We start from the raw sequence: 26942 nt of genomic DNA on the forward strand, positions 1-26942 counted from the left end.
TCAGGACGTCGCTGAACGACGAAGGTCCATGTAGTTTAACAAACATGAGTGATCTATGAGAATTCTTGAGCATGTTGTTATTATCAAGTTCATGTGACTGAATCCCCTCTCACACTCAGCAGTAGTAATAGGAATACCTTGTGAACAGCTCAGTAATGAGTGTAAATCTTGGGGATACGGCTACTGCGATCCTTCACATAATCTCTGAAGGCATTTATTACAGAGGAAGAAGAAACCTGAAACCCCTTACAGCTTCTCCATATCTAGGCGGTATTTCAGCAGGTCAGTTGCCTTTATCAAGGACACAGATTCCACTGAGCAGGGATTTAGACATACTTCAAGGTTCAGAAATTTTAAAACCTTTCAAGATGTTGTCGTGAATATACGGTGCTGCAAATTGTTTATAAGACTAGCAATAAACTGTAGATAATTCATGGAAACAACTTTTTTGTTGCTTGTTCGGGTCATTTCTCCAAACTTCCCCTTTTCAACTGCCTCTCCAGCTTCTCGGGTTTTTGTACCAGGTTGCACTTTCAGTCCATGCAGTGAAATTATGCTCCACTGGATCACTTTGTCTGCATAAACAATCGTAGTAGCGCATTTCTATAAACACTGAGAGTAAACCAAGTTCATGCATACATTAGAGCCAAGTCCAGTAGAAACAGTTCTGAAGAGAATCCTTTCAACGGGTTTTTCTGTCACTCCCAGGTCTTGTTTCCTCTTTCATTGTTTCTTCAAAATGAAAGCACTGTGCTTCATAATTTCGCCACACTGTTGAAACTGTTCGGAACGAGCTAGCTACCCACCTGGTGCCCAGAACACGGCCTATTTTGCAAATTTGTTTGTTCTAGTTGAGAGGCACATTCAGGAAGTTCCTTTTGATTTAGAGGAGTACAATTTGTCCACAGATGAATGAATATGATTAATTCCATGAACTTCTTTCACCAAATCACCTCCTGCAAGTTCTAATCTGTGATTAAGACATGCCAAATTATCACATCAGGGTAATGTTCCTTGAGTATTGTAGCAACACCAGATTTGACCCCAAGCATTACGTTCGCCCCATCACTAGCAAATGTCATAAGGTTCTGAGTCATCAAACCCTTAGTTACTGAGACAGTTCAATAGATATTTAGCAATAGTTGCAGCTTTCTGATCAGGCAGTTCAATTAGATCTAAAAACATAAAATGGGGATCACCTTCCTTAAAACTTTCACATTTCAAATTAACTATTGGGCCCGTCTTAATGCTCAGGCTTGTTAATTCATCAATGAGCACAGATATTTTTCCATTTATCTGCTTGATATGCTGGCAAATTTTCTTTTTCATATTAACGGCTAGGTAATTACTTATCTGTCGCACTGGAATGCAGTCCAATTCCAATGTTGACACCATTTTTGTTTTGAAGTTCCAGTAAGACACAGTGATCAGAGTATGGTTGGTCATCCTGAGCTAAATAATATGCAGAATGAAATATTGAACAAGTTATTTTCACTAGCTATATTTTAAACATGTAGAGCTTTTGGTAGTCAGTGAAGAACAATTTTTTTCTCTGAGAGACCAAGCATGTTCTTCGATCGGCTCCATAATAGGATCGATCTTTGGTGCATCTGCTGTTCATTTGACCGCCTCAAACCCTTAGAAGTGAAGAGTCAGATTGTTTATGTTTGCACATATTTTACACCCACGTTTATCATCCTTGAAGTCTAAACCAGGGATGTTTCCTTCTTATTCTTCCATATTTCTTCAGTCCAAACACCTGAACAGGGATACAAGCCTGACCTTGTAGCCCCATTACTTTCAGAACTGTATTTGGACCTGATTAAAAAATTTGAACTAGGGGCAAGTGAAACACAGCTTTTGTTACTTTTACTGTCTGCCTCTTGTATGTTATTCCTGTTACAGTCCTCAGCTTGTTTACAAAAGAAAGAAGTTAATGCTTATTGCTGAGAAGCGGTAGGGATGTTGGTGAGAAAAAAATGACTTTAGTATTCACAAGTCATCCAGCTACCACCAGCCACCACAGATGTAGCCTGACTAATGCGACTGACTCAGAGCAGACAGCAGGACTCGCAGCACTTAGTAGTGTTCCTAAGCAGGTATAAAAATAACAGAAATGAAGCAAATAAGTTTTTTATACTCTTAACCACCTAAATTGGAATCAAATAATCAAGTGTATAAAAAGAATGTCTAATGAATAATTGCTGTCCCATCCCCGACTCTTGAGTTTGGCCCCCACTGTCCTGGGACCGACTCCCGGCTTCCCTCCCCCCACCCCAGCCCTCGGTTTCCCCAGCCCCCGCTTCCCCTGGCCCTCGGCTCTATTGGCCTCTCACTTTCTCTCTTTCATTTTACTGTTTCTCTTACTCTTTTCTTGTTTTCTTTTGAGTTTCTTCCTTTTCTCTTTCCCGCTGCTGAGCACATGATTTCGTCACCCAACGTCGTTGCTTTTGTCCTTCAGTTTTCCACCAAATTTTCACCTCCAATGTCCTTTTTTAGAAATTCTCTGGATCCCGTTGTCCAGAGTGTGGGTTTTTCATCCTCGTCACCATGTTGTTCGTGTTGGAAATATCATTTCTGGTTGCTCAAGACTCAGAGGAGCTGCAATTCATGTGAGGATGGCGCCATAGAACGTAACTCCATGCATTTGAAGTCATTCGCACATGACTCGCTCGTGTGCTTTCCCATAACACTCCCCTCCCCAGCACCCGCTTCCGTGAAATCCCTGCTGTGTTTTATATGCAGCCACTGTTAATCCTGCTTTTATTTTTGCTATAAATTAAAATGCCTGCACTTCAAGAAGAGGTTCAAATGAATACGTTATATTCAAGCAAAAATATATTAGTGCACAAAATTGGCAGAATCTCACAATCCTTTCAGCTTTTAAGTGCTTTTTCCAAAAATAAACTTTATTCATAATAAAGTAATGCAGACAGAGGAAAACAGTGCCAAGTCATTCCTCACAAAGCCCTGGTGTTGTCTGTACCAGGCCTCAGTGTGTCTCTCAGCACGTACTGCTACAGCCTGGAATGTGCCAGTCGGCAGCATTCCCTCACTGAAATCTCAGTGTGCTGGAAGAGGAATAAGTTTCAGAGGGACCTAAGAGCATCTTTCAGCAAGCTGATGATCTCCCTGCTGGAAGTCTGTCTTTGTGTACATCCCTAGGAGCAGCCCATCAATCAGACAGTCCTCTATTATGTTGCTGCTTGGGATGAACCATGACAAGGATCCTTACGTCCTTCTCCATGCACTCTTTGAAAATCCACATTCTACAAAGAAGTGGGCAACTGTCCCCTCATTGCAGTTGTCTTTCGAGCAACTTGTGTTGGGGGTGATATTTCAGACATACAGGAAGGAGCTGATTGGGAGGACTCCTCTCACAGCCAGGCCAGGCTAGGCCCTGGTGTATCTGGCAATGTTTCATTCTTCCTGATGACCTGGACAGTCAGTTCAGGAAACCATCTCACAATATACACAGAATCCTCAGTGTTTGCAGGATGTTCTGTGCTGACCACTGCTTGATGGCCTTGAGGTCAAATGTGTTTGACCATAAGATATAGGACCAGAAGCAGGCCATTCACCCCATCTATTCCACACTGCCATTCCATCATGAGCTGATCCATTCTCCCACTCAGCCCCACTTTCCTGCCTTCTCCTCATAACCTTTGATACCCTGACTATTCAGATATCTATCAATCTCTGCCTTAAATATACCCAAAAACCTAAACTCCACAGCCACCCATGATGGCAAATTCCAGAGGTTAACCAGAGGTACATCTCTGACTAAAGAATTTACTTTTTGTTTTAAATGGTACCCTTCAATCCTGAAGTTCTGCCCTCTTGTCCTAGACTCCCCTGACATGGAAAACAGTTTTGCCACATGTACTCTATCCAGACCTTACAAGATTCAAATGATTCTATGAGGTCTCCCCTCATTCTTCTGCACTCCAAAGAGTACAGTCCAAGAGCCAGCAAACATTCCTCATATGCTAATCCCTTCATTCCAGGAATCATTCTTCTGAAACTTCTCTGAACCCTTCCCAATGATAGAACATAATTTAAGTAATGTTACGAGTCCAGAGGGCCCTAAAACCTAACAGTAATAGAAATTCACCAAGACAAATGGTTAGTTAAACAAACATTGCTTTTAATTTTTTTTAAACATATTAAAGAGGATCAAACTTTAACTTATTACTATTAACTTAACCCCCTTTTAATTCTACGTGCATGTATATGTAATGCATATATGTTCAGTAAAGTCCTTTGGTTCACAGTCCAATCTCCTCCAAGTTCACCGGTATCAGGCAATTCCCATACTGTGCACAGAATTTAACATTTATGAATTTTCACCAGGCTCTGGTGCTTAAAGTTAATTGGTTGTCGGTTAGGAAGGTTTTAGTTTGTTTTCAGAGAGAGATTTGTTGCTCGTTGGGCAGACACAAACTGATTCCCTCCAATCAGTCACTTCAGGGTCTTGCCGAAGAAACTTGCCCCATCATGAGTTTTCTAAATGATCACTTCTTCTTCCAGGTCACCAAAAAGTTCCTCTTGTTTCCCTTAGTTCACGAGAAACACTTCTGCTGGCCATTTCCTCTTGTAAGGACTACAAGAATTTTTCAACATGCTGAACTCAGAACTCACAACCCAAATTCAAAATGGGGTTTCAACAAGCTGCCAGCTTGTCATGTTGCAGCCTCCAAAAGCCACTGCAGAACTCAAACTGAATTTTTTTTTTCTCTCTCTCTCTCTCTCTCTCTCTCTCTCTCTCTTACTCTGTTTGCCACATGACCCCTCTTAGAACAGAAAACTGCATCCAGATTGCTGGCACCAGAATCAGTTTCTGCCTGGGCATCTGTTTCTTTTAAGACAATAGTTCATTTACTCCACAGCATCAGTCCAATTAAAACCTACTTGTGAAGTCTCCATAAGCATTCTTCAAAGTTTTTATAAAGTCACTGTGGACATGAAGTCTCTACTTACACATAGCTCTTGCATTTTAAATTAGATGTCTTCTGTGAAGTGTTACTCTGTTGGTGAAGTGACCTACACATTAAGCCACCACAATCTATCTCTTTTAAAGACATATTAATATATAATATAAAATATAATATGCCCTGTAACAGTGTTACCAAAACTGTACCCCACACTCCTTGTGAGACCTCACCAGTGTCTTATAAAGCCTCAATATCACATCCCTGCTCTTCCTTCCTATTCCTCTAGATATGAATGTCAACATTGCATTTGCCTTTTTCACACCGACCAACCTAGACGTTAAAGCTCAAGGATTCCCTTTGCATCTCCTAATTTTGAAATTTCTTCCTTTCCAAATAATAGTCTGTCCTTTTTTTCCTTCTACCAAAGTACATGAATGCACTTTCCAACAATGTATTTCATTTACTTCTTTGCCCCTTCTTCTTATCTCAGTCTCTCTGCAGCCTTTCCATTTCCTCCTGTCTCCCCACCCATCTTTGTATCATTTGCAAACTTAGCCACAGGCAGAAGACAAACAAATCTGAAAGCATGAACCTCCAGATTCAAGGATAGTTTGTTTTCTGCTGTGAAAGATGATGACTTGTGATGCACCATTAATCACTCAGGAGACTATTGTGGAGAAACCAAGTGTGTGATTTCAATGTCATTGCATTAATTTTTCTTTCACATTTGTTCATAATCTTAAGTGTTTTTTTTACATATAACAGAGACCTACACAATCCTGGTGGCAGTGTTGACAGTCTGTAATCCTGACGGCAGTGTCTCGTTGGCTTTCGAAGTTGTTCAGGGAAAGCACCTGGCTATTGTGATCAGGCAGACTTTGTCTAACTTACCCATTAGCTTTTCAAGAAGATGACACTCAAAACTATATTGAAATAAAGAATGTGATCCAATGCGGGAGACTGATGAATTACTTGCTGGTGGTTAGAAACTCCATCCCATGAACTAGAAGCCAGTAGCTATATAAAATCCAATTCATTCATTCGGGCTTGAAAATGCAGCTGAGGCATCATGCAAACCAACCTCGGTTCCATTGTCTCATCTACAAGACCCAGTGCCTCAGGAAAGCAAGCAACGTACTAAATGACACATCCCATCCTGGTTATGCTCTTTATTTCCCCTTCCTTCAGGCAGAAGACAAACAAATCTGAAAGCATTAACCTCCAGATTCAAGGATAGGTTTCTTTTCTGCTGTGAAAGATGATGACTTGTGATGCACCATCAATCACTCAGGAGACTATTGTAGAGAAACCAATAGGCTTTAACTCACTTGAGAACATATCCCAATTGTTTGGCTGTCCTGCACTGAGTTGTGGGGTCTGTGGAACAGCCACTTTATACAGGAGCCTGTGGGGAGGGGCCACAGGTACAACCGGCCAATAGGTGTACTCGACCAGATAATTATACATTACAGTGATTTACCACAATTTGCACTGTCTAAATGTACTTTTCACTTTAGTTAAAGATCTGAAATTTTTGTCTTATGTGACCCTTTCCCAGCATGTTTGTTTTATTGCAATGCTATGCTTTTATTTTGACATGAACTGCTGTAATGTCCAGAAGTTGAGTTGGCTGGATAGCACACAAAACAATATTTTTGTCATGTCTTGCTGCACGTGAAAATTAATACAGTACAACTCTGATTATCTGAAATCTTCAGTTATCTGTACATTTTTGGACCCAGAAGTGACGTCTGTTCAGCTCAAAAATATTTTTTGGATAATTGAGGATTTCAGAAAAATCAGAAATCGTCATTTTTCTGAAAAACGTTGAAGCTGAAATGATGTCGTTTCACCTCCAAAATATTTCAGATAAATTAGGAAATCCGAAAGGATCAGAAATCCTTAGTTACCTGAAATTTTTTTCAGAGCTGAACTGACATTACAGGGTGAAAAAAAATTTAGAATTTTGGAAAAACCTCTGAGTAGAATTTCGAGTTTTTGGTGTTGGATTTATCTTATTTTGTCCAGGTTGATTTTTGGTGAGAATTAAACATTATTTCATGCTTAAAAAGTCTTCCCTTGTGGTTTGTTGTTTCAACACTGTTACAAATGTTTTGTTGTTGATGCTGGGCCGTTTTTAAAAAATGACCAGTCTCCGAAAATATCGTTTATCCATAATAGGCCGAGCCCCGACCATTTCAGATAATCAAAGTTGTACAGTAACTCAAATCTGAAATAGGCCCAGTCCTGACCATTTCAGATCATCAGATAATCGGAGCAGTGTAATTCAATTCTATTCATTTTCAAACATGTTGACAGGAATGTAATCTGCTTCCCCCCACCCCCCCAACAGGTAGCCCACATCTCCGGTGTTCTCCTTCCTTACATCACTGTTGACTTGGGTTCATTGTCCCTTTGTTCACCTCTCCCATCCTCCCTGTACCTCCTCCACTGGTCCACTCTCCCCATCACTCTTCCCCCCACCCCACCCCCCACACCTATCACACCCCTCTCATACTGCTATACACTGGGAATCTTTCCTTTTTTCTCTCAGACAAATTGGCTTAAATCTTTTGTCTCCATAGACGCTGCTTGACTTGCAGTTCTTCCAGTGTTTTGTCTTTAATTCCCGATTCCAGCATCTGCAAACTCCTTTATTTTCAATTCTATTTTAATGTCATTCAAAATGTAATTTGAATTGTTCCTATTTTTCTTTAAACTCCAAAAGAAGGACAATATCAAATCAATATATTAGTATTTAATTTTAGCGATTTCTTTTCAAGAGTTGCAGTAAATATTGAAGTTAAAAACATTTTTCTTCATTTCATTGTAAGTAAATTGCCCGATTAGGTTACAAATATTTGGTGGAAAAAGTGCTTTAAGTGTTTGCTTTTAAAGGAATTATTTAAGATACTGCTTCAGAAAATATGTTCAACAAAATATCTCATATTTAATGCAGTGTAATAAATGTACCCTAATATCACTGTATCTTTTCCAGAACTATATTCCTCCAATAATACAGGGTGATGATACAACAGAGGATTGCAAAGGCATGGGAAATGGAGAGCCAGGTGGGCAACAAAACACTCCTAAAACACCACCAAATACTCCAGATCCAAGGACTCCTCTAAACCCAAACACTATTGCCCCAGGTAAGAAATGCTGCAGTTTAAGTCACGGTAGCATAAAACACTGGTTCAGCAATTCCATGAACTAAAGATTCAGTAAAAACACAGAAATGCCAGAGAAATTTAGCAGGTCTCGCAGTATACATAGGAGATAAAGATTAACAACTGACATTTTGGGCCTGAGCCATTCTTCAAGGTACGAATAAAAAAACAGACAGGTGCCTGAATTAAAAGGGTGGGGAAAAGGAAGAAAGGTCAGGGGGAGGAGCACAGACCAACAGACAAAGGGTGATAATTGGACACGGATAAGACAGGAGAGGAAAGGTGAGAATTGGACACGGACAGGACAGGAGAGGAAAGGTGACAACTGGACACGTCAGGACAGGAGAGGGAAGGTGAGAAATGGATACGGACAGGACAGGAGAGGGAAGGTGAGAATTGGTCATGGACAGGACATGAGAGGAAAGGTGAGAATTGGACACAGACAGGACAGGAGAGGGAAGGTGAGAGTTGGACATGGGCAGGACAGGAGAGGGAAGGTGAGAATTGGACATGGAGAGGACAGGAGAGGGAACGTGACAGTTGGACATGGACAGGACAGGAGAGGAAAGGTGAGAATTGGACACGGACAGGACAGGAGAGAAAAGGTGAGAATTGGGCATGGATAGGACAGGAGAGGGAAGGTGAGAGTTGGACACGGAGAGGACAGGAGAGGGAAGGTGAGAGTTGATCGGGGGAGGGGGTGGCTCTTTGAATGCAGAGCTGGAGGAAAGGAGACAGAGGGAAAGGGAGAGAGAAAGAGAGAAAGAGAGAGAGAGAGAGAGAGAGAGAGAGAGAGAGAGAGAGAGAGAGAGAGAGAGAGAGACAGGGAGCTTGAGGAAAGGAGAAATAGGGATAGATGAGGGAGTGGGGGGGTTTTAGAGAGTGGGAGGACTAACAGAAACCAGAGAAGTCAATTAATGCCATTCATTTGGAGGGAGCCCAGACGGAATATGAGCTGTTGTTCCTCCAGTTTGCAGGTGGCCTCAATCTGGCCATGCATGAGACCATCGACAGACAGGAATTGAAATTGTGAGACCTGCTGAGTTCCTCCAGCATTCCTGTGTTTTTAAATTAGTTTTTTTTTAATTAATTTTTTATTTAAACTTTTCTCCTTTAAATATTTTTATAGAGTTTAACATATAAACTTACATACAAAATTTTAAGGAAAACACATAACAAGTCATCTCATATAGATACAAGTACAAAAATGAATGTATGGAACTACATTAGAGTTCTTTAATCCACATGACAAACAAGTTGTTGAATTAATCAATGATAACCATGCTGAAACCCATATTAATCCAAATAAAAACTGATATAAAGAAAACAAACAAAAAAACCTTAAAGCTAAATCTAATCTATCGATATATTTAAACTTTTTTTTAAATTAGACATACCGCATGGTAACAGGCCATTTCAGCCCATGAGCCCATGCTGCTCAATTACACCCAATTAATCTACTCCCCAGTATGTTTTGAATAGTGGGAGGGAAACTGGAGACCCCAGGGAAAATCCACGTAGACACGGGGAGAACATACAAACTCCTTACAGACAGCACAGGGTTCAAACCCTGGTCCCAATCGCTGGCGCTGTAATGGTGTTGCGCTAACCGCTACGCCAACCGTGCCATCCAATCATTCTCACAATTACACCATTTGCGGATTTTCATGGTTCACTTCAACTAAAGGTTCAGTCATTTGTCACAGTTGATAATCACTGAAAAAGATAATTTACTAATGAAAATATCTGTTTCACCAGCAATAAAATGTTTGGCATCTTATTAATCCTCATTTATGACAAAAAATATGGCTTTCAACATTTGGTATTTACAGAAGCTGTCAGTGATAATAGTTTAATAATTATTTAACTGGATAAATTTCTGAGATAACTTGCTATCAGGAAAGATGCTAAGATAATATTTTTAAAATCACAGCAGTGTCAATATAGAAAAAGTATAATTCCCACTATATTTTATTCCTTTTCACGTGAATTTTCCTTTGAAGCAGAAGGATGATAATTCATCAAGCACATAAACAACAATACAGAAATAACTTTTGTTGTGTTCCATTTATGCACATCCAGGATTTTCCCAATTCAAGCTTACTTTTTGATCTTAAAATTACAGGACCAATAATCACAACATCTTGTTCCTTAATTATTTTTCCTTTTAGATCTGATTTTTACTTTGCTGCCTTGATTCTCTTTCTTGCTGCATTTAGTACATTTTATCCTCACTTTCTAACATTGTCTTTTATCGTTTTTCCAGATACAAATTTCTGTCAACAAAGCAGATTTTCGATAACTGATTCACTTCCCCAACTTTGTGCTTCAAAAAAATCTCCTGCTAAATTTTTACTCTATGTCCTGGAAATCTCCATTGAATAGGGTCCTATCAAAACTCATAATTTCTCAGAGAAGGGAACATAGGCCTCACTTGTAGTGCAGGGTGTAGCCAACCGCTACAAAGTAACACACACACACACACACACACACACACACACACACACACACACACACACACACACACACACACACACACACACACACACACACACACACACACACAATGTGGCAGGTTAAGCTCACTCCTTTATTAGGGCTGGAAAGGCTGCTTCTATATTGTTCAAGTTCCCGCCGTTTTTTGCTGATCGACTGAGTCATCCATATGAATAACAATAGCGGGCGGGAACATTCATGAATATGAATGCCCTTCTTCCCCAGCCTGTTTCTGCTGAGTTAGTTATTTTAGGGCTGTTGATCTGATGCTGTCCCAGCTTCTACCCCCGCTGGTTCATTGTCCTGGGGTTGCTTTAGCAATCTCTGTCTGCGTCTGCTGCCGCGTGATGTGCTGGCCCGATCTCCGCAATTGCGGGCCGCCACAGGGGTACAATTTCAGGCTCCTTATTTAAGAAAGGATGTGTTGGCATTGGAGAGAGTTGAGGGAAGATTCACAAGAATGATTCCTGGAATTAAGGGAGGTATGAGGTAGGTTTGCTGGCTCTTGGACTGTACTCCTTGGAGTGCAGAAGAATGAGGCGAGACTTCATGGAAACATTTTGAATGGTGAAAGGCCTGGACAGAGTAGATGTAGCAAAGTTGTTTCCCATGATAGGGGAGTCTAGCACAAAAGGACACAAATACAGATTTGAAGAGCACCTATTTAAAACAGAGATGCAGAGGAATTTATTTAGCCGAATGGAGAAATCCTAGAATATGTTACCACCACCACCTGTGAAGGCCAGGTTGTTCAGTGAATATAGGGCAGAGGGTGATAGATATTGAAATAGTCATGGGGAGAGGGCAGGGGAGTGAGGTTGAGAGGGAGAATGGATCAGCTCACAATGGAATGACAGGGCAGGCTCGCCAGGTCTTCCTATCATCTATATTTTATGGCCAAAAATATAGTTTATTCCATTCTAAATTAATATTAACAAAATGGTGAAAAGGATTATTATTTCTCTCACAGAATCAGGTACCATCAGTAATAAACCATGTTAAACATGGGTAAACATGCTGTCTGAAAGATGCAAAAGATAACATGTCTGTCTGGCATTTCTATTCCTGATGGGAATGCAGTTATGTTCTACTTGTTGTCACTACTTGTGAGCCTAGCAAAAGGTAAAGGCTAGACAAATAGAAAGCCAGACGAGAGCTGGAAAAGCCAGCAGGTCAGGCAGCACCTGTGGATGGAGAAGCAACCAACATTTCATATTTCACATCTGTGACCCTCTGTTGGAACTGGAATTCGCTGGAATAAGTAAAATCTTGCTAGCAAACATGGTATTTACTTTGGCTGTTTACACAGGATACACTGGGCCACTGAAGGAAATTCCACCTGAGAAATTTAATGCCACAGCTGTACCAAAATCTTATCAAACTCCATGGGAGGAAGCCATTGCTGGTGATCCAGAACTTCTCTCAACTTTACGTCCTAGAATGCCGGAGCTCATGCCAAAGGCAGAACTGGCTGAATACAAGACTTTTAACAGGTAAATCACACAACCCTTTATTTTCCATCTGGGCACCCTCCAGCTAGATGGCATTAATATCGACTTCCCTGCTTTCTGATAAACTTGCTCATCTTTTCTTTCCCCTCTCCCTTTCCAGTCTTTTCAGCTCTCCCTCCATCCCCTCTCTCGCCGTCCCTCTTAACCCTCATTGCTGCTGTCCCCTCCCTCCTTTCCACAGCTAACCTCCTGCCTTTGCCATCCCCCTCCCCCCCCCACCCCAAACTACCTTTTCGTTCAGATGCTTGCTGACATTCTCTTATACCTTGATGAAGGGCTCAAGCCCGAAACGTCGGTTATGTATCTTTATCTTTGCCGTAAATGACACTGTTTGACCTGCTCAGCTTCTCCACCATTTTGTGGTTTTCCTTCACTCCAAGGGTCCTCTGCCTTCACTCCAGGCGTTTAGCAGAGCAGATGCTCAGCACGGTTAATAGATTGATACATAATCATGGGTTTTTAGCATATAATATAAATCAGCTATTCTCAATGTTTTGTTTTCAGCTATACTCCCCCTCCCCTCTGACTCTGCTCAAAGTTTATGGACCCCCTTCCCTGTAAAAGAGTCAAGTTTTGGTTTCTACTTCTACTGACAACACTCAAAAAAAAATTATGTTCTGTGAGGTAAAAAGAAAACAAAGCTTTTAATTAAATGTGCTCTGCAACCTGCCCTCGCCCCCCCACCCAACCTCAGGGGAGCTTTAGGACCCCCATTGAGAACGACTGATTTAAATCAACAGATGTTAGAAGTTCCTCATACTCAGCAATGAATTATTTCCTGTGGTGGTTTGAAGCAATTCATAATTTACAGGAACATTCTGTTATTTCAACTAATAAAACAAAATGTGATCGTGTTTTTCCATTTGTGGTAACAGCCACTTTCTATCTCCCATGCAATCATTCATGCTCAAGGATGAGTCGGTTCTATTGGTTTCCAAGACAAATGGTGAAGCCAAAATTGAGACATCTGCTGCAGATACAGCAGCAGGCACTAAGTGCTGGTTGGGTGGCATTGGAGGTACACACTGTTCGCAACTTATGCTGGCTTTCAGTGCCTCATGGAAACTTGAGAAGTCGCTGTTAATGCCGTCGGGTTGGAGAGTATTGATTGGATCTTTCTCATGATAAAATATATCTCCAAAACATTTGTGAAACTTTGACTATATAGTTACCCCATCATTCATCTTGTTTCATTTTTTCTGTTTTCCCCAATTACATCTTTCCTTTTGCTCTTTTCACTTGTAGGGTAGTATCACAGCCTTATCCAAAAGAAATAAGTTTTAATAAAAATTTAAAGGAAAACTTAACCCAAATGTCAGACTAAAAGAGAGGTTAAACACATTGCCATAAAGAAAAATGTTTCTCTCCATCTAAGTGCTCCTCAGATTTTATTAGTTCTGGTGTTGAAGTTGCAAAACCACTCAATTTTTATGAACTTCTGCATTACAATACAGGATTTGCTTTATCTGTTCATTGAAAATGATTGATTGAAAAGCAACGTATCGAGTAAAACCAAGCCTTCAAATTCGATTACAAGATCCTACAAGAAAACATTGTTTTTGAAATTAGTTGAAATTACCGTTTACAAATGTTTTGATTCAGCCTGTCATGCACAAACACTTACACCAGAGTATATCATCATTCTGATGTGGGACTCAGAATCCCATTTCCAGACACCTCTCCCCTTCCTCTCCCTCTCTTCTTTCTAGAAGGGTTGCTCCCTCTGCCACACCCTTGTCACTAATCTCTTCCCTCTAATCGCCCTCCTGCTACCTACACGTTTTCGCAGAAATGCTATACTTCCACCCACACCTCCTCCCCTCACCACCATTCGGGCCCCAAACAGTGCTCCTTAGTGAATCAACACTTCATCTGTAAGTCTGCATCTGGTGCTCCTCTACTTCAGGGAAACTGGATGCAGACTGCCGAGATTATTTCATTGAGCACTTTTGCTCTGTTTGCTGCAACTGCAAGGACTTCCCAGAGGATGACCACTTCCATTCTGTATCCCATTGACATACAGACATGTCTGTGCATGGCCTCATACTGCCATGGTGAGGCCACTCTTAAATTGGAGGAACAACACCTTGTATTTCATCTCAGCAGTCTCCAACCCGCCGGTATCAATTTCTGTTAACCCTCATCCCAGCACCTTCTTTCCCTTATTCCTCTGCAGCTCTCAAGTCCCTTCTCCTCCTTCTATCACAGAGCTATCTATCTTAGTCCTTGGCCATCTCCCCATTACTTCTCAGCTCCTTCCAATTCATTCTCCTCCCATAATCAGCTTATCTTCCTGCTAGCCCGTGTCAACTCCACCTTTTTATTTGGACATGTGTCTGGCTTTTGGCAGTCCCAAAGAAGGGATCAGGCTCAAACATTGACTGCTTTTGGCTTTCTATGGATGTTGCATGACCTGCTGAGTTTTTCCAGCCTTTTTTTGTGTACTGCACTAAACCCCAGCATAAATGATTTCTTGTTAACCTACAGGAAATGCTTAACAGATTGTAGAGCGCATCGAAAGAACCAAAGACTTGTTGATCCAAACCAAGGCTTTTATTAACTAAAAGACTGGAGCATATCACAAGTAGGTCGACCAGTCCAAAATGACCTGGTCTGGCTAGGAGCAATCCTTTAAGACCTGCCAGTAGGTGTGGTTATACTCTCAGCCAATCACAATCATCCTACACTACCATCTGTACATATGTACATATACACATTGGTGATAGAATCTGTACTATCACACAGATCAGACCCCATTTATGGGGACAGAATGAGAGTTAACAGGATGAGGGATTTCTTTTCACCTTTAAGGAATCCAAGTTAACTTCCCTCTGTTAGCCTGAGTGACCATTTTGGTCCAGATGATCACATCCTACTGTGTCTCCACTATCAAGATAAAATGGGCTGGATTTACCTTAATATCAGTTTATGAACAGGGGTGTTAGCTTTGCATTTCCCCCACTTCCTCTGCAATGCCCACACCCCTTCACCAACCACCCTCCATGGCCACTGTTGTCTGAGGAAAACTGAGAACGGTGAAAGTCATCACCCATGAAAGATTCATTCATTATCATGTAATAATACGGAAATTATAATTGTAGACAAAATAGTCTTTTGCCAAAAAGTCACCACTAGAATTGCCTCTTACAGTAAGAAAGAAAGAGTAAAAGAGAGTCCCTTTACAGATTCTGAGAGTCTGTGGATTTACCTCCAGCACTCCTGCAGCCTCTGCAGCTGCACAGACACCTGTTCCACAATTATTTCCCTTAGTATTCTGGGGTATCGCTTATCCACACCTATTTGCTCACCCCCTTTATGTACAACTTCCATTCCTACTGCCTCTTCTTTATTAACTTCTGTTTTACCCAGCACCTCCTTTTGTTGATTTCACCCCGATAAAAACGACTGAAAGCTACTTATTCTGTATACCTGACATACCAACTGCCTCAATACTTATGTCCTCATACATTTATTTCAATGCAAGGAGTATTGTTGGAAAGGCAGGTGATCTTAGAACATGATTGGCATGAGGGATTATGACATTATTGCTATTAGTGAGACTTGTTTGCAGGAGGGGCAGGACTACAAGGATGTCCCTTATCTCCAGCTTTGTTCATTTTAGCTATTGAACCACTTGCAGAAACAATTCAGACTGATCTGGAAATTAAGGGATTTAGAGTTGGTGAAAAAGAGCATAAAATTAATTAATTAGCAGGTGATGTTTTGATATATGTGACTGAACCTGAAACTTCTTTACAAGAACTATATATTAAATTAAAAGAACATGGAAAAATGTTGGGTTATAAAATAAATTGGGATAAAAGCAAAATTCTGCCATTAACAGAAGGAGACTAGGCTCAATGCCAAAAGAATATGGCATTGAAATATGGTTTTAATTATTTAGGGGTTTATACAGATAATAATTTGAAGAATTTATATTAATCGAATTATTTATCATTACTTAAAAATGATTAAGAAAGTTTTCTTTTTAAATTGATTAATTTACCTATAATTTTAGTGGGAAGGGTGAATATAGTTTCAAGATTATAGTATCTGTTTCTAACATTAACTATTTTCATACCTCAAATTTTTATCAAGAGTTGAATAAACATGTAAGGAAATTCCTCTGGAGAGGTAAAATGTCAAGAGTTTCCATAGAAAAGTTAACATGGAAATATGAATTGAGAGGCTTACAGTTTTCTAATTTCAAAAACGATTAATAAAATTTCCTACTTCTTTCTTTGAAGGAGAAGAAAAACCGGCCTCGGTTAAAATAGGATTGAATAAAATAGGAGAGAGAAAAGCAGTAGAATTCATATAAAATAGAATGCAAAGTCGATGGTTGGTGATAAAGAAGCACCATTGTTGAAGCACCTGATTAATATCTGGAATAAAATAAACAATGAAATTGGTGCAAGAGGACATATATCACCCAAAATGCCTTTGACTCAAAATTTTCATATATCTTTTTCAAAAATATTTTTAGATATTTGGTTCTGTAAGGGGATTATAAATGTTGAAGATTGTTTTGAAAGGGGTCAATTAATGACATTTGAACACTTGAGAAATAAATACGGAATAACCCAAAATGCTCTTTTTTTTGTTATTTTCAACTGAGAGCATATTCGAGAGACAAGTTAGGACCAACCATGTTCTGACCTTGTAGTGAAGTAGAAATTCTTATTAGGAGAGGAATTGTTAAGAAATTTACTTCCACAATATATTCTTTATTACAAGTAGGAACTTCTAAACATGGAGTTCATAAATCTAGACAGAGGTGGGAACTAGATTTAAATATCACAATTGACAAGCAAAGAGGGCTGATCTTTGCAGAGATTGTACGACTAATACTATTAATATAAGGTTCAGTATAATTTTTTATATCGGTTATATCTTACATCACAGAAATTTAATGGATTGAAATCAGATTTATCATATCAATGTTTTAGGTGTGGTGAAGATGTAGGAACTTTTTTTGCATTCAACTTGGGGTATGGCCTTTTTGGATGGATTTAGGAATTTTTTTTGAAACAAGTTACAGGTGTATTTCCACAAAACCCAGATTTATTTTTATTAGGAAATATTGAAGGAACAAGACCTAAGTTAACACTGCCAATACATCAATTAGATACACATTTAGGTATGGCACGATGGAATGCAGAAATTCAAAGTTGTATTCCTTTGGAAAAAAATAATTATTCTTTTTTTTACAAATTTGGCACCTGTATACCCAAATATTAGGTTTAAATTTATACTGTGGTGCTTCTTGTATCTCTGGACCTGAGAGAATCTCTTTTGAAGTGTATGAAAGAATTTTGTTTAAATATGTGTATTATATGACATCCCTCTGTGCAATCCTGAAAGTTTATTTCTTTTTATTTTACTTTATATAACTATATCATGTATTTATATTAACAATTTTGAGGGTGGGGGTTTGGTGGGGGAGGGAATTATATGCCACCATGTATGTACAGTAGATTTAGTTTTTTTCTTTGTGCAATTTGTACTATTATATCAATCTTTGACTATTACATGTATGGAGAAAATTTTAAATAAATATTCAAAAAAAAAGAGGGGCAGGACTGGCTGCTCAGTGTTCCGGGGTTCCATTGTTTCAGATGTGATAGAGGAGTAGGGATGAAATGGGGAGAAGTGGCATTGTTAGTCTGGTAAAATATCATAGCTGTGCTTAGACAGGACAGCCTAGAGGGTGTGACCACACGGATAGGGTTGTATTATAGACCGGCCAATAGTCAGAAAGAATTGGAGGAGCAAATCTGTGATACATATTGACTAGGTCTCTCATACTGTAAAAGGGCTGGATGGCTTGTATTTTGTTAAATGTGTTCAGGAAAGTTTTCTAATTCAGCATATAGAGTAACAAGACCATTATGTCATTAGTTTCAAGTTAATTATTGATAAGGATAGGTCAGGTCCTCAAGTTGAGATTCTAAATGGGAGAAAAGCTAATTTTGTGGAAATGAGAAAGGATCTAGGAAGAGTAAATTGGGATAAGATGTTTTCTGGTAAGGACATGTTCAGCAAGAGGAAGGCCTTCAAAGGTGAAAGTTTGAGGGTGCAGAAATCCTGGTTCCTCTTTGGATTAAAGGCAAAGTTAACAGGCATAGGGAACCTTGGTTTTCAAGGGATATTGGTGATCTGGTAAAGAGGAAGAGAGAGGTGTATAGCAGATATAGGCAACAAGGAGCAAATGAGGTACTAGAAGAGTATAGAAAATGTAAGAAAATACTTAAGAAGAAAATCAGGAATGCAAAAAGATTACATGAGGTTGCTTTGGCACGTAGCGTGAAAGTAAACTTGAAGAGTTTACTCCAAGAGTAAAAGTATAATAAGGTAAAAAAAATTGGTCCTCTAGAGCCTCAGGGGATTGGGAAGATTTTAAACATTTTTTTTGGCAACAGTATTTACTTAGGAAACTGGCATAGTGTATAAGGAAGGAAGGGACATATAGAGATTAAAGAGGAGGTGCTTGCAGTGAATAAAGGTAGATATATCCCCCAGGCCTGACTTGATATTACCTTAGACCTTGAGAGAGACCTAGTATAGAAATTTCAGGGGCCCTGGCTGATATATTTAAAATGTCCTTAGTCATGGCTGAGGTGTCCAGAGGATTGGAGATTAGCTCATGTTGTTCTGTTGTTTAAAAAAGGCTCCAAAAATAATCCAAAAAATTACAGGCCAGAGAGCCTGAATCAGTAGTGGGTAAATTATTGGAGGGTGTTCTGAGAGATCAGATGTACAAATATTTGGAGAGCCAAGAATTGATTAAGGATTGTCAACATGGCTTTGTGCATAGTAGGTCATGTTTAACAAATCTTGTAGAGTATTTTGAGGAGGTTACCAAGAAAGTAGATGAAGGAAGGGCTGTGGATATGGTCTACATGGACTTTAGTAAGGCTTTTGACAATGTCCCACATGGGAGGTTGGATCAGAAGGTTCAAACACTAGGTATCCATGGAGAGGTTGTAAACAGGATTTGAAATTGGTTGAATGAGAGAAGACAGTGAGTGGTAGTGGATGATTACTTCTCAGACTGGAGGCCTGTGACTAGTGGTGTGCCTCAGGGATCAGTGCTGGGACCATTGTTGTTTGTTGTCTATATCAATGATCTGAATGATAATCTGTTAAATGGATCAGAAAGTTTGCTGATGACACTAAGATTGGACTTGTAGACAGCAAGGAAGGCTTTCAAAACTTACAGAGGGATCTAGACCAACTGGAGAAAAAATTGGCCAGAAAATGGCAGATGCCATTTAATGCAGACAAGTGTGAGGTGTTGCATTTTGGAAGGACAAACCAAGATAGGACTTACACGGTAAATCGTAAGGCACTGAGGAGTGCGGAGGAACAAATGGATCTGGGAATACAGATACATAATTCCCTGAAAGTGGCATCACAGGTGGACAGGATTACAAAGAAAGTTTTTGACAACTTGGCCTTCATAAATCAAAGTATTGAGTACAGGAGTTGGGATGTTATGGTTAGGCTGTATAAGACATTAATATATAACATATAACCATATAACAATTTACAGTACGAAAACAGGCTATATCGGCCCTTCTAGTCTGCACCGATTTACATTAACTCCACTAGTTCCTCCTAGCCACTCCCTTGCCCATAACCCTCCAACCCCCTCACATCCATGTACTCATCTAACTTCCTCTTAAATGACAGAATTAACCCTGCCACAACTACCTCTTCCGGAAGATCATTCCACTTAGCCACCACTCTCTGAGTGAAGAAGCATCTTCTTATATTACTCCTAAAGTTTTGCCCCTTAACCCTTAACTTATGACCCCTTGTTTCAATCTCCCCTACCCTCATGGGAAAGAACATATTCACATCTACTCTATCTATTCCCTTCATAATTTTAAATACCTCTCAACCTTCTACAATCCAATGAATAAAATCCCAGTCTACTCAATCTTTCTCCATATTCAAGATACTGCAATCCAGGCAACATTTTTGTAAACCTTCTTTGCACCCTCTCAACCTTATCTATATCCTTCCTATAATTTGGAGACCAGAACTGCACACAATACACCAAACCTGGCCTCACCAATACCTTAAACAGTCTCAACATCACCTCTCAGCTCCTATATTCTTTACTATGGTTTATAAAGGCCAGCATACCAAAAGCCTTCTTCACCACCCTACCTACATGGGAATCCACCTTTAAGGAACACTGAACCATTATTCCAAGATCCCTCTGTTCCTCTGCATTCCTCAATGCCCTCCCCTTCACTGCATATGTCCTATTTTGGTTATTCCTCCCAAAATGAAGCACCTCACACTTATCTACATTAAACTCCATCTGCCACCTTTCAGCCCACCTTTCCAAACAGTCCAAATCCTCTGTAGTCCATGAAAACCCTCCACACTATCCACAACTCCCCTTATTTTTGTATCATCTGCATATTTACTCACCCAATTTACCACCCTGTCATCCAAATCATTAATATAAATGATGAACAACAAAGGACCCAACACCAATCCCTGAGGCACACCGCTCGTCACTGGCTTCCATCCTGACAGACAGTTGTCCACCATGATTCTATGGAGCCTATCATCCAGCCGCCACTTAACCCATCTGACTATCTTTATATCAATCCCTAGAGATTGAACCTTTCTCACTAACCTTTCATGTGGAACCTTATCAAAAGCCTTACTAAAATCTAAATTGACCACATCAACTGCTCTACCTTCATCAATCTTTCTGGTCACCTCTTCAAAAAAATTCAACAAAATTCGTCAAACACAACTTTCCCCTCACAAACCCATGTTGGGTGTCCCTGATCAATCCCTGCCTTTGCAGATATTTATACATATTATCTCTAGGAATTCCTTCCATTAGTTTCCCCACCATCGATGTCAAACTTACTGGTTGATAATTGCTTGGCCTACACCTTGCACCTTTTTTAAACAATGGAACCATGTTTGCAACCCGTCAATCCCACGGCACCAGAGACTGTTGAAAAATAACCTTCAGAGACTCCACTATTTCCTCTCTGACCTCCCTTAAGGTTCTGGGAAAAATCCCATCAGGACCAGGAGACTTATCTACCTTTATATACCCCAGCAGTTCTAAAATCCCCTCTTTACTGATCCTTATCTTTCTGACGAGAAGAATTTATTCAATATCTCCCCCATCTCATATGGTTCCTTAGACATTCCCACCATTCTGATTTTCCAGTGGACCTATTCTATCCTTAACTTTCCTTTTGGTGTTCACATATCTGTAAACACCTTTTGGATTTGCTTTCACCCTATTTGCTATATAGCACCCTTGTACCTTCTTTTTGCCTTTCTAATTTCCCTCTTAAAGGTTCTTTCTACATTCTATGTACCATTCAAACATCTCATCCATCCTTTGCCTCTTGTATTTAACGAAGGCCTCCTTCTTATCCCGAACCAACTTCCTAATCTCTCTAGAAAACCATAGCTCCCTTGAACATTTGGACTTTTGTCCTGACAGGAACATCAAGGTTCAGCACTCTCAGTTCTGGCCTCCAAACTATAAGAAGGATATCAGTAAGATTGAAAGAGTGCAGAGAAGATTTACTAGGATGTTGCCGGGTCTTCAGGAGTTGAGTTACAGAGAAAGATTAAACAGGTTGGGACTTTCTTCCTTGGAGCATAGAAGAATGAAGGGAGATTTGATAGAAGTTTACAAAATTAGTAAACATGAGTAGACTCTTCCCACTTAAACTAAGAGAGATAAATACATGAGGACATGGCTTTAGGGTGAAAGGGTAAAGGTGTAGGGGGAACACTGGGGGGAATTTTTTCACTCAGAGAGTGGGGGGATTATGGAACGAGCTGCCATCTGACCTGATAAATGCAGGTTCACTCTTAAGTTTTAAGAATAAATTGGATAGATAGATGGATGGGAGAGGTCTGGAGGGTTATAGAATTGGTGCAGGTCAGGGGGATTAGCGGAATGATGTTTTGGCACAGACTAGAAGGCCTGAATGGCCTGTTTTCTGAGCTGTTATGTCCTATGGTTCTACCTCATGATACCTGTATGTTTTTTATAGTGCTGCAGATTTTTAATACACTTTAACTGCCATTCTAACCTCTGCTTTCCTTCATTTTCTTTTCATGTTCTCTCTTTTTTCTTCTATATTCAGCCTATTCTCATTTATTATTGAGTTGACATCATCCAAATAATCTCTGTTTCTACTTGACGTTACTTTCTATTTCCTTCATTATCCAACAGAATTTGCCCCTGGTTTCGTTTTCCCACTCATGGGAATGTATCTCAACTCTCCCAAGCAATTTTCTGCTGGCAGTTCCCCATCATTTCATTACAGCTATATCAAGCAGTCTTTGATTTCAATTTATCTCAGTCCAATCTATTTCCAACCCATTTAAATTAGCCTTCATCATATAAATATTCTTATCCCTGATTGCTCCTTTCCTTTGCTAACCTAAATCAATGATTGCCATTCTTCAAATAATTTTTCACTCATACTGAACCAAATATATTCCTTTGAACTGAAATGTTTCCTTCCTCTTTGGACTAGAAGCAAATTAATCAAGAAATCTTCTTCAGAATACACTTCTTGCAACTTCTAGAGTTATTGCTTGGTGACATTATCAGCATCCACGGAATTCACATGGACTGTAACAATAACTCATTACTCTACTACTTCTCCAAAATGTTGATAAGCTGAGCATCCGGTCAGGATGGAGCCACAATTTCCTCCATTTACACACTGAGTTAAATAGAGACTTTGTTTCTGGTCCCCACTAGAAAACACTGTTACTTGACGTGGAAGCCCAATTGTTTGCAACCATAGTGTACTCCTTGGCCCTGAGCCAAGCTCTATCATATATCCTTTCCCTTATAAAGATGAATTACTTCCAATTCGATAATCTTGCTCCCCCACCCCCACTCTTTTCTTTGGCTTGGCTTCGCGGACGAAGATTTATGGAGGGGGTAAAAAGTCCACGTCAGCTGCAGGCTCGTTTGTGGCTGACCAGTCCGATGCGGGACAGGCAGACACGATTGCAGCGGTTGCAAGGGAAAATTGGTTGGTTGGGGTTGGGTGTTGGGTTTTTCCTCCTTTGCCTTTTGTCAGTGAGGTGGGCTCTGCGGTCTTCTTCAAAGGAGGCTGCTGCCCGCCAAACTGTGAGGCGCCAAGATGCACGGTTTGAGGCGTTATCAGCCCATTGGCGGTGGTCAATGTGGCAGGCACCAAGAGATTTCTTTAGGCAGTCCTTGTACCTTTTCTTTGGTGCACCTCTGTCACGGTGGCCAGTGGAGAGCTCGCCATATAATACGATCTTGGGAAGGCGATGGTCCTCCATTCTGGAGACGTGACCCATCCAGCGCAGCTGGATCTTCAGCAGCGTGGACTCGATGCTGTCGACCTCTGCCATCTCGAGTACCTCGACGTTAGGGGTGTGAGCGCTCCAATGGATGTTGAGGATGGAGCGGAGACAACGCTGGTGGAAGCGTTCTAGGAGCCGTAGGTGGTGCCGGTAGAGGACCCATGATTCGGAGCCGAACAGGAGTGTGGGTATGACAACGGCTCTGTATACGCTTATCTTTGTGAGGTTTTTCAGTTGGTTGTTTTTCCAGACTCTTTTGTGTAGTCTTCCAAAGGCGCTATTTGCCTTGGCGAGTCTGTTGTCTATCTCATTGTCGATCCTTGCATCTGATGAAATGGTGCAGCCGAGATAGGTAAACTGGTTGACCGTTTTGAGTTTTGTGTGCCCGATGGAGATGTGGGGGGGCTGGTAGTCATGGTGGGGAGCTGGCTGATGGAGGACCTCAGTTTTCTTCAGGCTGACTTCCAGGCCAAACATTTTGGCAGTTTCCGCAAAGCAGGACGTCAAGCGCTGAAGAGCTGGCTCTGAATGGGCAACTAAAGCGGCATCATCTGCAAAGAGTAGTTCACGGACAAGTTTCTCTTGTGTCTTGGTGTGAGCTTGCAGGCGCCTCAGATTGAAGAGACTGCCATCCGTGCGGTACCCACCCCCACTACTTCACCTAAAATAACACTGAAGCCTTTATTCAGGTATTTGTGACCTTAAGACTGAATAACTCTAAAGATGCTTTCACTAGTTTTTTTTATTATTCATCCTCATTAAAGTTTAGATCATCTGTTGCTCATAATTTATTGCAACATATCAAGTTAAGTTTATTGTCATCTGATTGCACAAGGTACACCTCAACAAAATAGCGTTCTCCGGTCATCAGTGCAAAACATGTAGACACACAACCAGACATAACACACATACAATACATATGAAGGACAAGTATTCAAAAATATAATAAAATATTTTTTTAATTTAAATTTTTATTTTTATTTTAAATTTACATATACAGCATGGTAATAGCACCCCCCCCCCCACCCAACCCCGACCTACAAGTCTGTGCTGCCCAATTACACCCAATTAATGTACAGCCCTAGAATGTTTTGAATGGTGGAAGGAAAGTGGAGCACCCGAAGGAAACCCATGCAGACACAGGGATAGCCTACAAGATCCTGACAGTCAGCACGGGATTTGAACCCTGATCCTGATGTCTTCCACTGTAGCAGCGTTGCAGTAACCCCAATACTAACTGTGCCACGTTTCGTGAATGTGAGAGTCTCGGAGGGTTAGGGTGAGCAGTTCCTTTGACCGTTCATTATTCTCATTGCCCGTGGGAAGAAGCTGTTCCTCAACCTGGTTGTGCTGGCTCTGATCCTCCTGTATCTCTTTCACAACATGAGCAGCTGAAAGATGCTGTGTGTGGGAGTGGATGGAGTCCTGAATGATTTGGTGCGCTCTCTTCACACACAATATTCTCAGTCGATCATGTTGATGGGGTGAAGGGGAAGGGAGACTTCCATGATCCTCTCTGCCACTCTTATGGTCCTGTGGATTGAACTACAAAATGCCGCAGTGTAAAGCCAGGATCAGAACTACTTCACACCAAATTTCACAAATTACATCTTAAATTCTGAAGATGACAATTGCTTTAAGAATACTTTAGGGTCAAAAGTGTGAAAATGAACTTTTAGACATGAGGTAAGCTCACAGTTTTCCAATGATATTTCTCACAAGCAACCTGAAAGGAAGGAAAGACTCGCCAATAAAATGGCATTTTTATAATCACAGGATATCCCAAAACAATTTATAAACTATGAAGTCGTTTTGAAGTGTATTTATTGCTATGGTGTTGACTGGAATCTGAAGTATGTTTATGAATTCTAACTGACCCGATTCTGTCAAAAATAGTTGTAAAATTGAGGTAAGCATGGAGAAGAATTGAAATACATCTTAAATTGAAATCAGTGAAAGGCAGTTGCAGAGAATCAGCCATGTAATTTGCAGCATTAATGTTGCCACACTAAATGCTCCAAAAGATCTAATTGTCAGACAGATATGATGATCTATTTCTCATTTTTTATTTCTATATCCACAGAGTTGCTACTCCTTATGGTGGTTTTGATAGAGCTTCGAAACTTGTGAGCTTCAAGCTACCAAAGCTGGATTTTGCACTTCTGGAACCAGAGTTCAGATTGCCTGTCTTCCTAGATGGGACTGCTGGCCGGCAAAGCTTCAACAGAACTGCCCAAGGCTGGACATCTAACAATGTGCCCATTGTCTTTAAAGATCTGTCTTTGGAAGTAACCATTCCTGAAACAGATGACCTCTAAAATATTGCCCAGTTTTTAATTATACTGACAAAGCTTTTTTTCTTTATTGTACACATATAATGCGCTTTGTGATTCAACTAACTGCACTGATAGTTCACACCAGACAGCAAAATGATCCAAATAAATGCAAGTATTTGCATTCAGTATACATAGAGATCTATACCCATGCCTAATGTTGCCCCAAGTTTCAACAACACCCTAAATATTTCTTTACAGAAAAGCTCGTCTCCTCCTCAATTCCCAAGGGTTGTTTTAGTAGTGCAATCAAACACTGATGAATGCACATTGATGACATCTCCACTGTCCTTGTGGCAAAAGCAAGCAAAGCATATCCAAACAAATTCTGGGTATAATTTTTAGACACATATGTTTGAAGCCTAATGTGTCATAATGTATGGAATGTCTCTGTTAAAAAAAAATCAAAAATGTAATTTATCATGCAAGATGGTGAAATTTTGTCATTTCAATTATACCTCCATTGAATGTACTTGTTGGTTAATTATGAGGCTCACAGCATCTCATTCTGACCAATCAACTAGTTTTTAAATCAGTTTTTACATTAAACAGTGAACTTCCGTGTTTACAAATGGAAACAGCACTTTCTATCAAATAGTGGAATAATAGTCGAATTCAAGTTAATATCTTTTCCTTTTGTTTTCCTTTCAATTTTATCAACATCCTCTGCCTTTTCTCTCTTTCACCTGTAGCAATGATGAACAGGAACTTTTTCAATGTATAGTAATTGACAAGCAAATTTTCATTCACACAAGTATTAGAATTTTGAAATGAAATCCCTGGCAAACTCAAAGCTGGGCAAAATAAAATTCACAGCCATAGAGCTTCCACCTTCTCTCTTCCGTATTCCTGTCAATGATTGGAATGTGAGCCCTTTCCCTCCTGTCCCTCCAAATACTCAGTCATCCCTTTTAAGATGAATTCATTTGTGCAGCACAGGAACTCGTTAGACAATGGAGTTTGCCTACAAGAGATCCCAACCGTTTTCTTCCATTAAATCCTTTGACTTATACCATTCTTATTATGACCAGTTTCACATGCAATTGTTAACAATGTCACTTGGAAACGTGCTTCGCTGCAATGGGCCTGCACATGTTAAAACCTTAAAACAGATTGCTGACTAAGAGTGAGGCGAGAGAG

General features: G+C 40.2%; 1 protein-coding gene across 1 annotated transcript in view; it reads left to right on the plus strand.

Moving 5' to 3' along the window:
• Window positions 1–26637, plus strand: part of myoz2b (myozenin 2b) — a 45841-nt gene extending 19204 nt beyond the window's left edge. The window contains exons 4-6 of the mRNA XM_069926603.1: window positions 7933–8086; window positions 11910–12093; window positions 25553–26637. Of these exons, the coding sequence (XP_069782704.1) occupies window positions 7933–8086; window positions 11910–12093; window positions 25553–25787 (573 nt within the window). The 3' untranslated portion in view covers window positions 25788–26637. The remainder of the gene's footprint in view (window positions 1–7932; window positions 8087–11909; window positions 12094–25552) is intronic.
• Window positions 26638–26942: the final 305 nt, after the last annotated feature.

The sequence above is a fragment of the Narcine bancroftii genome, chromosome 3 (assembly GCF_036971445.1).
Source record: "Narcine bancroftii isolate sNarBan1 chromosome 3, sNarBan1.hap1, whole genome shotgun sequence".
Taxonomy (NCBI): Eukaryota; Metazoa; Chordata; class Chondrichthyes; order Torpediniformes; family Narcinidae; genus Narcine; species Narcine bancroftii.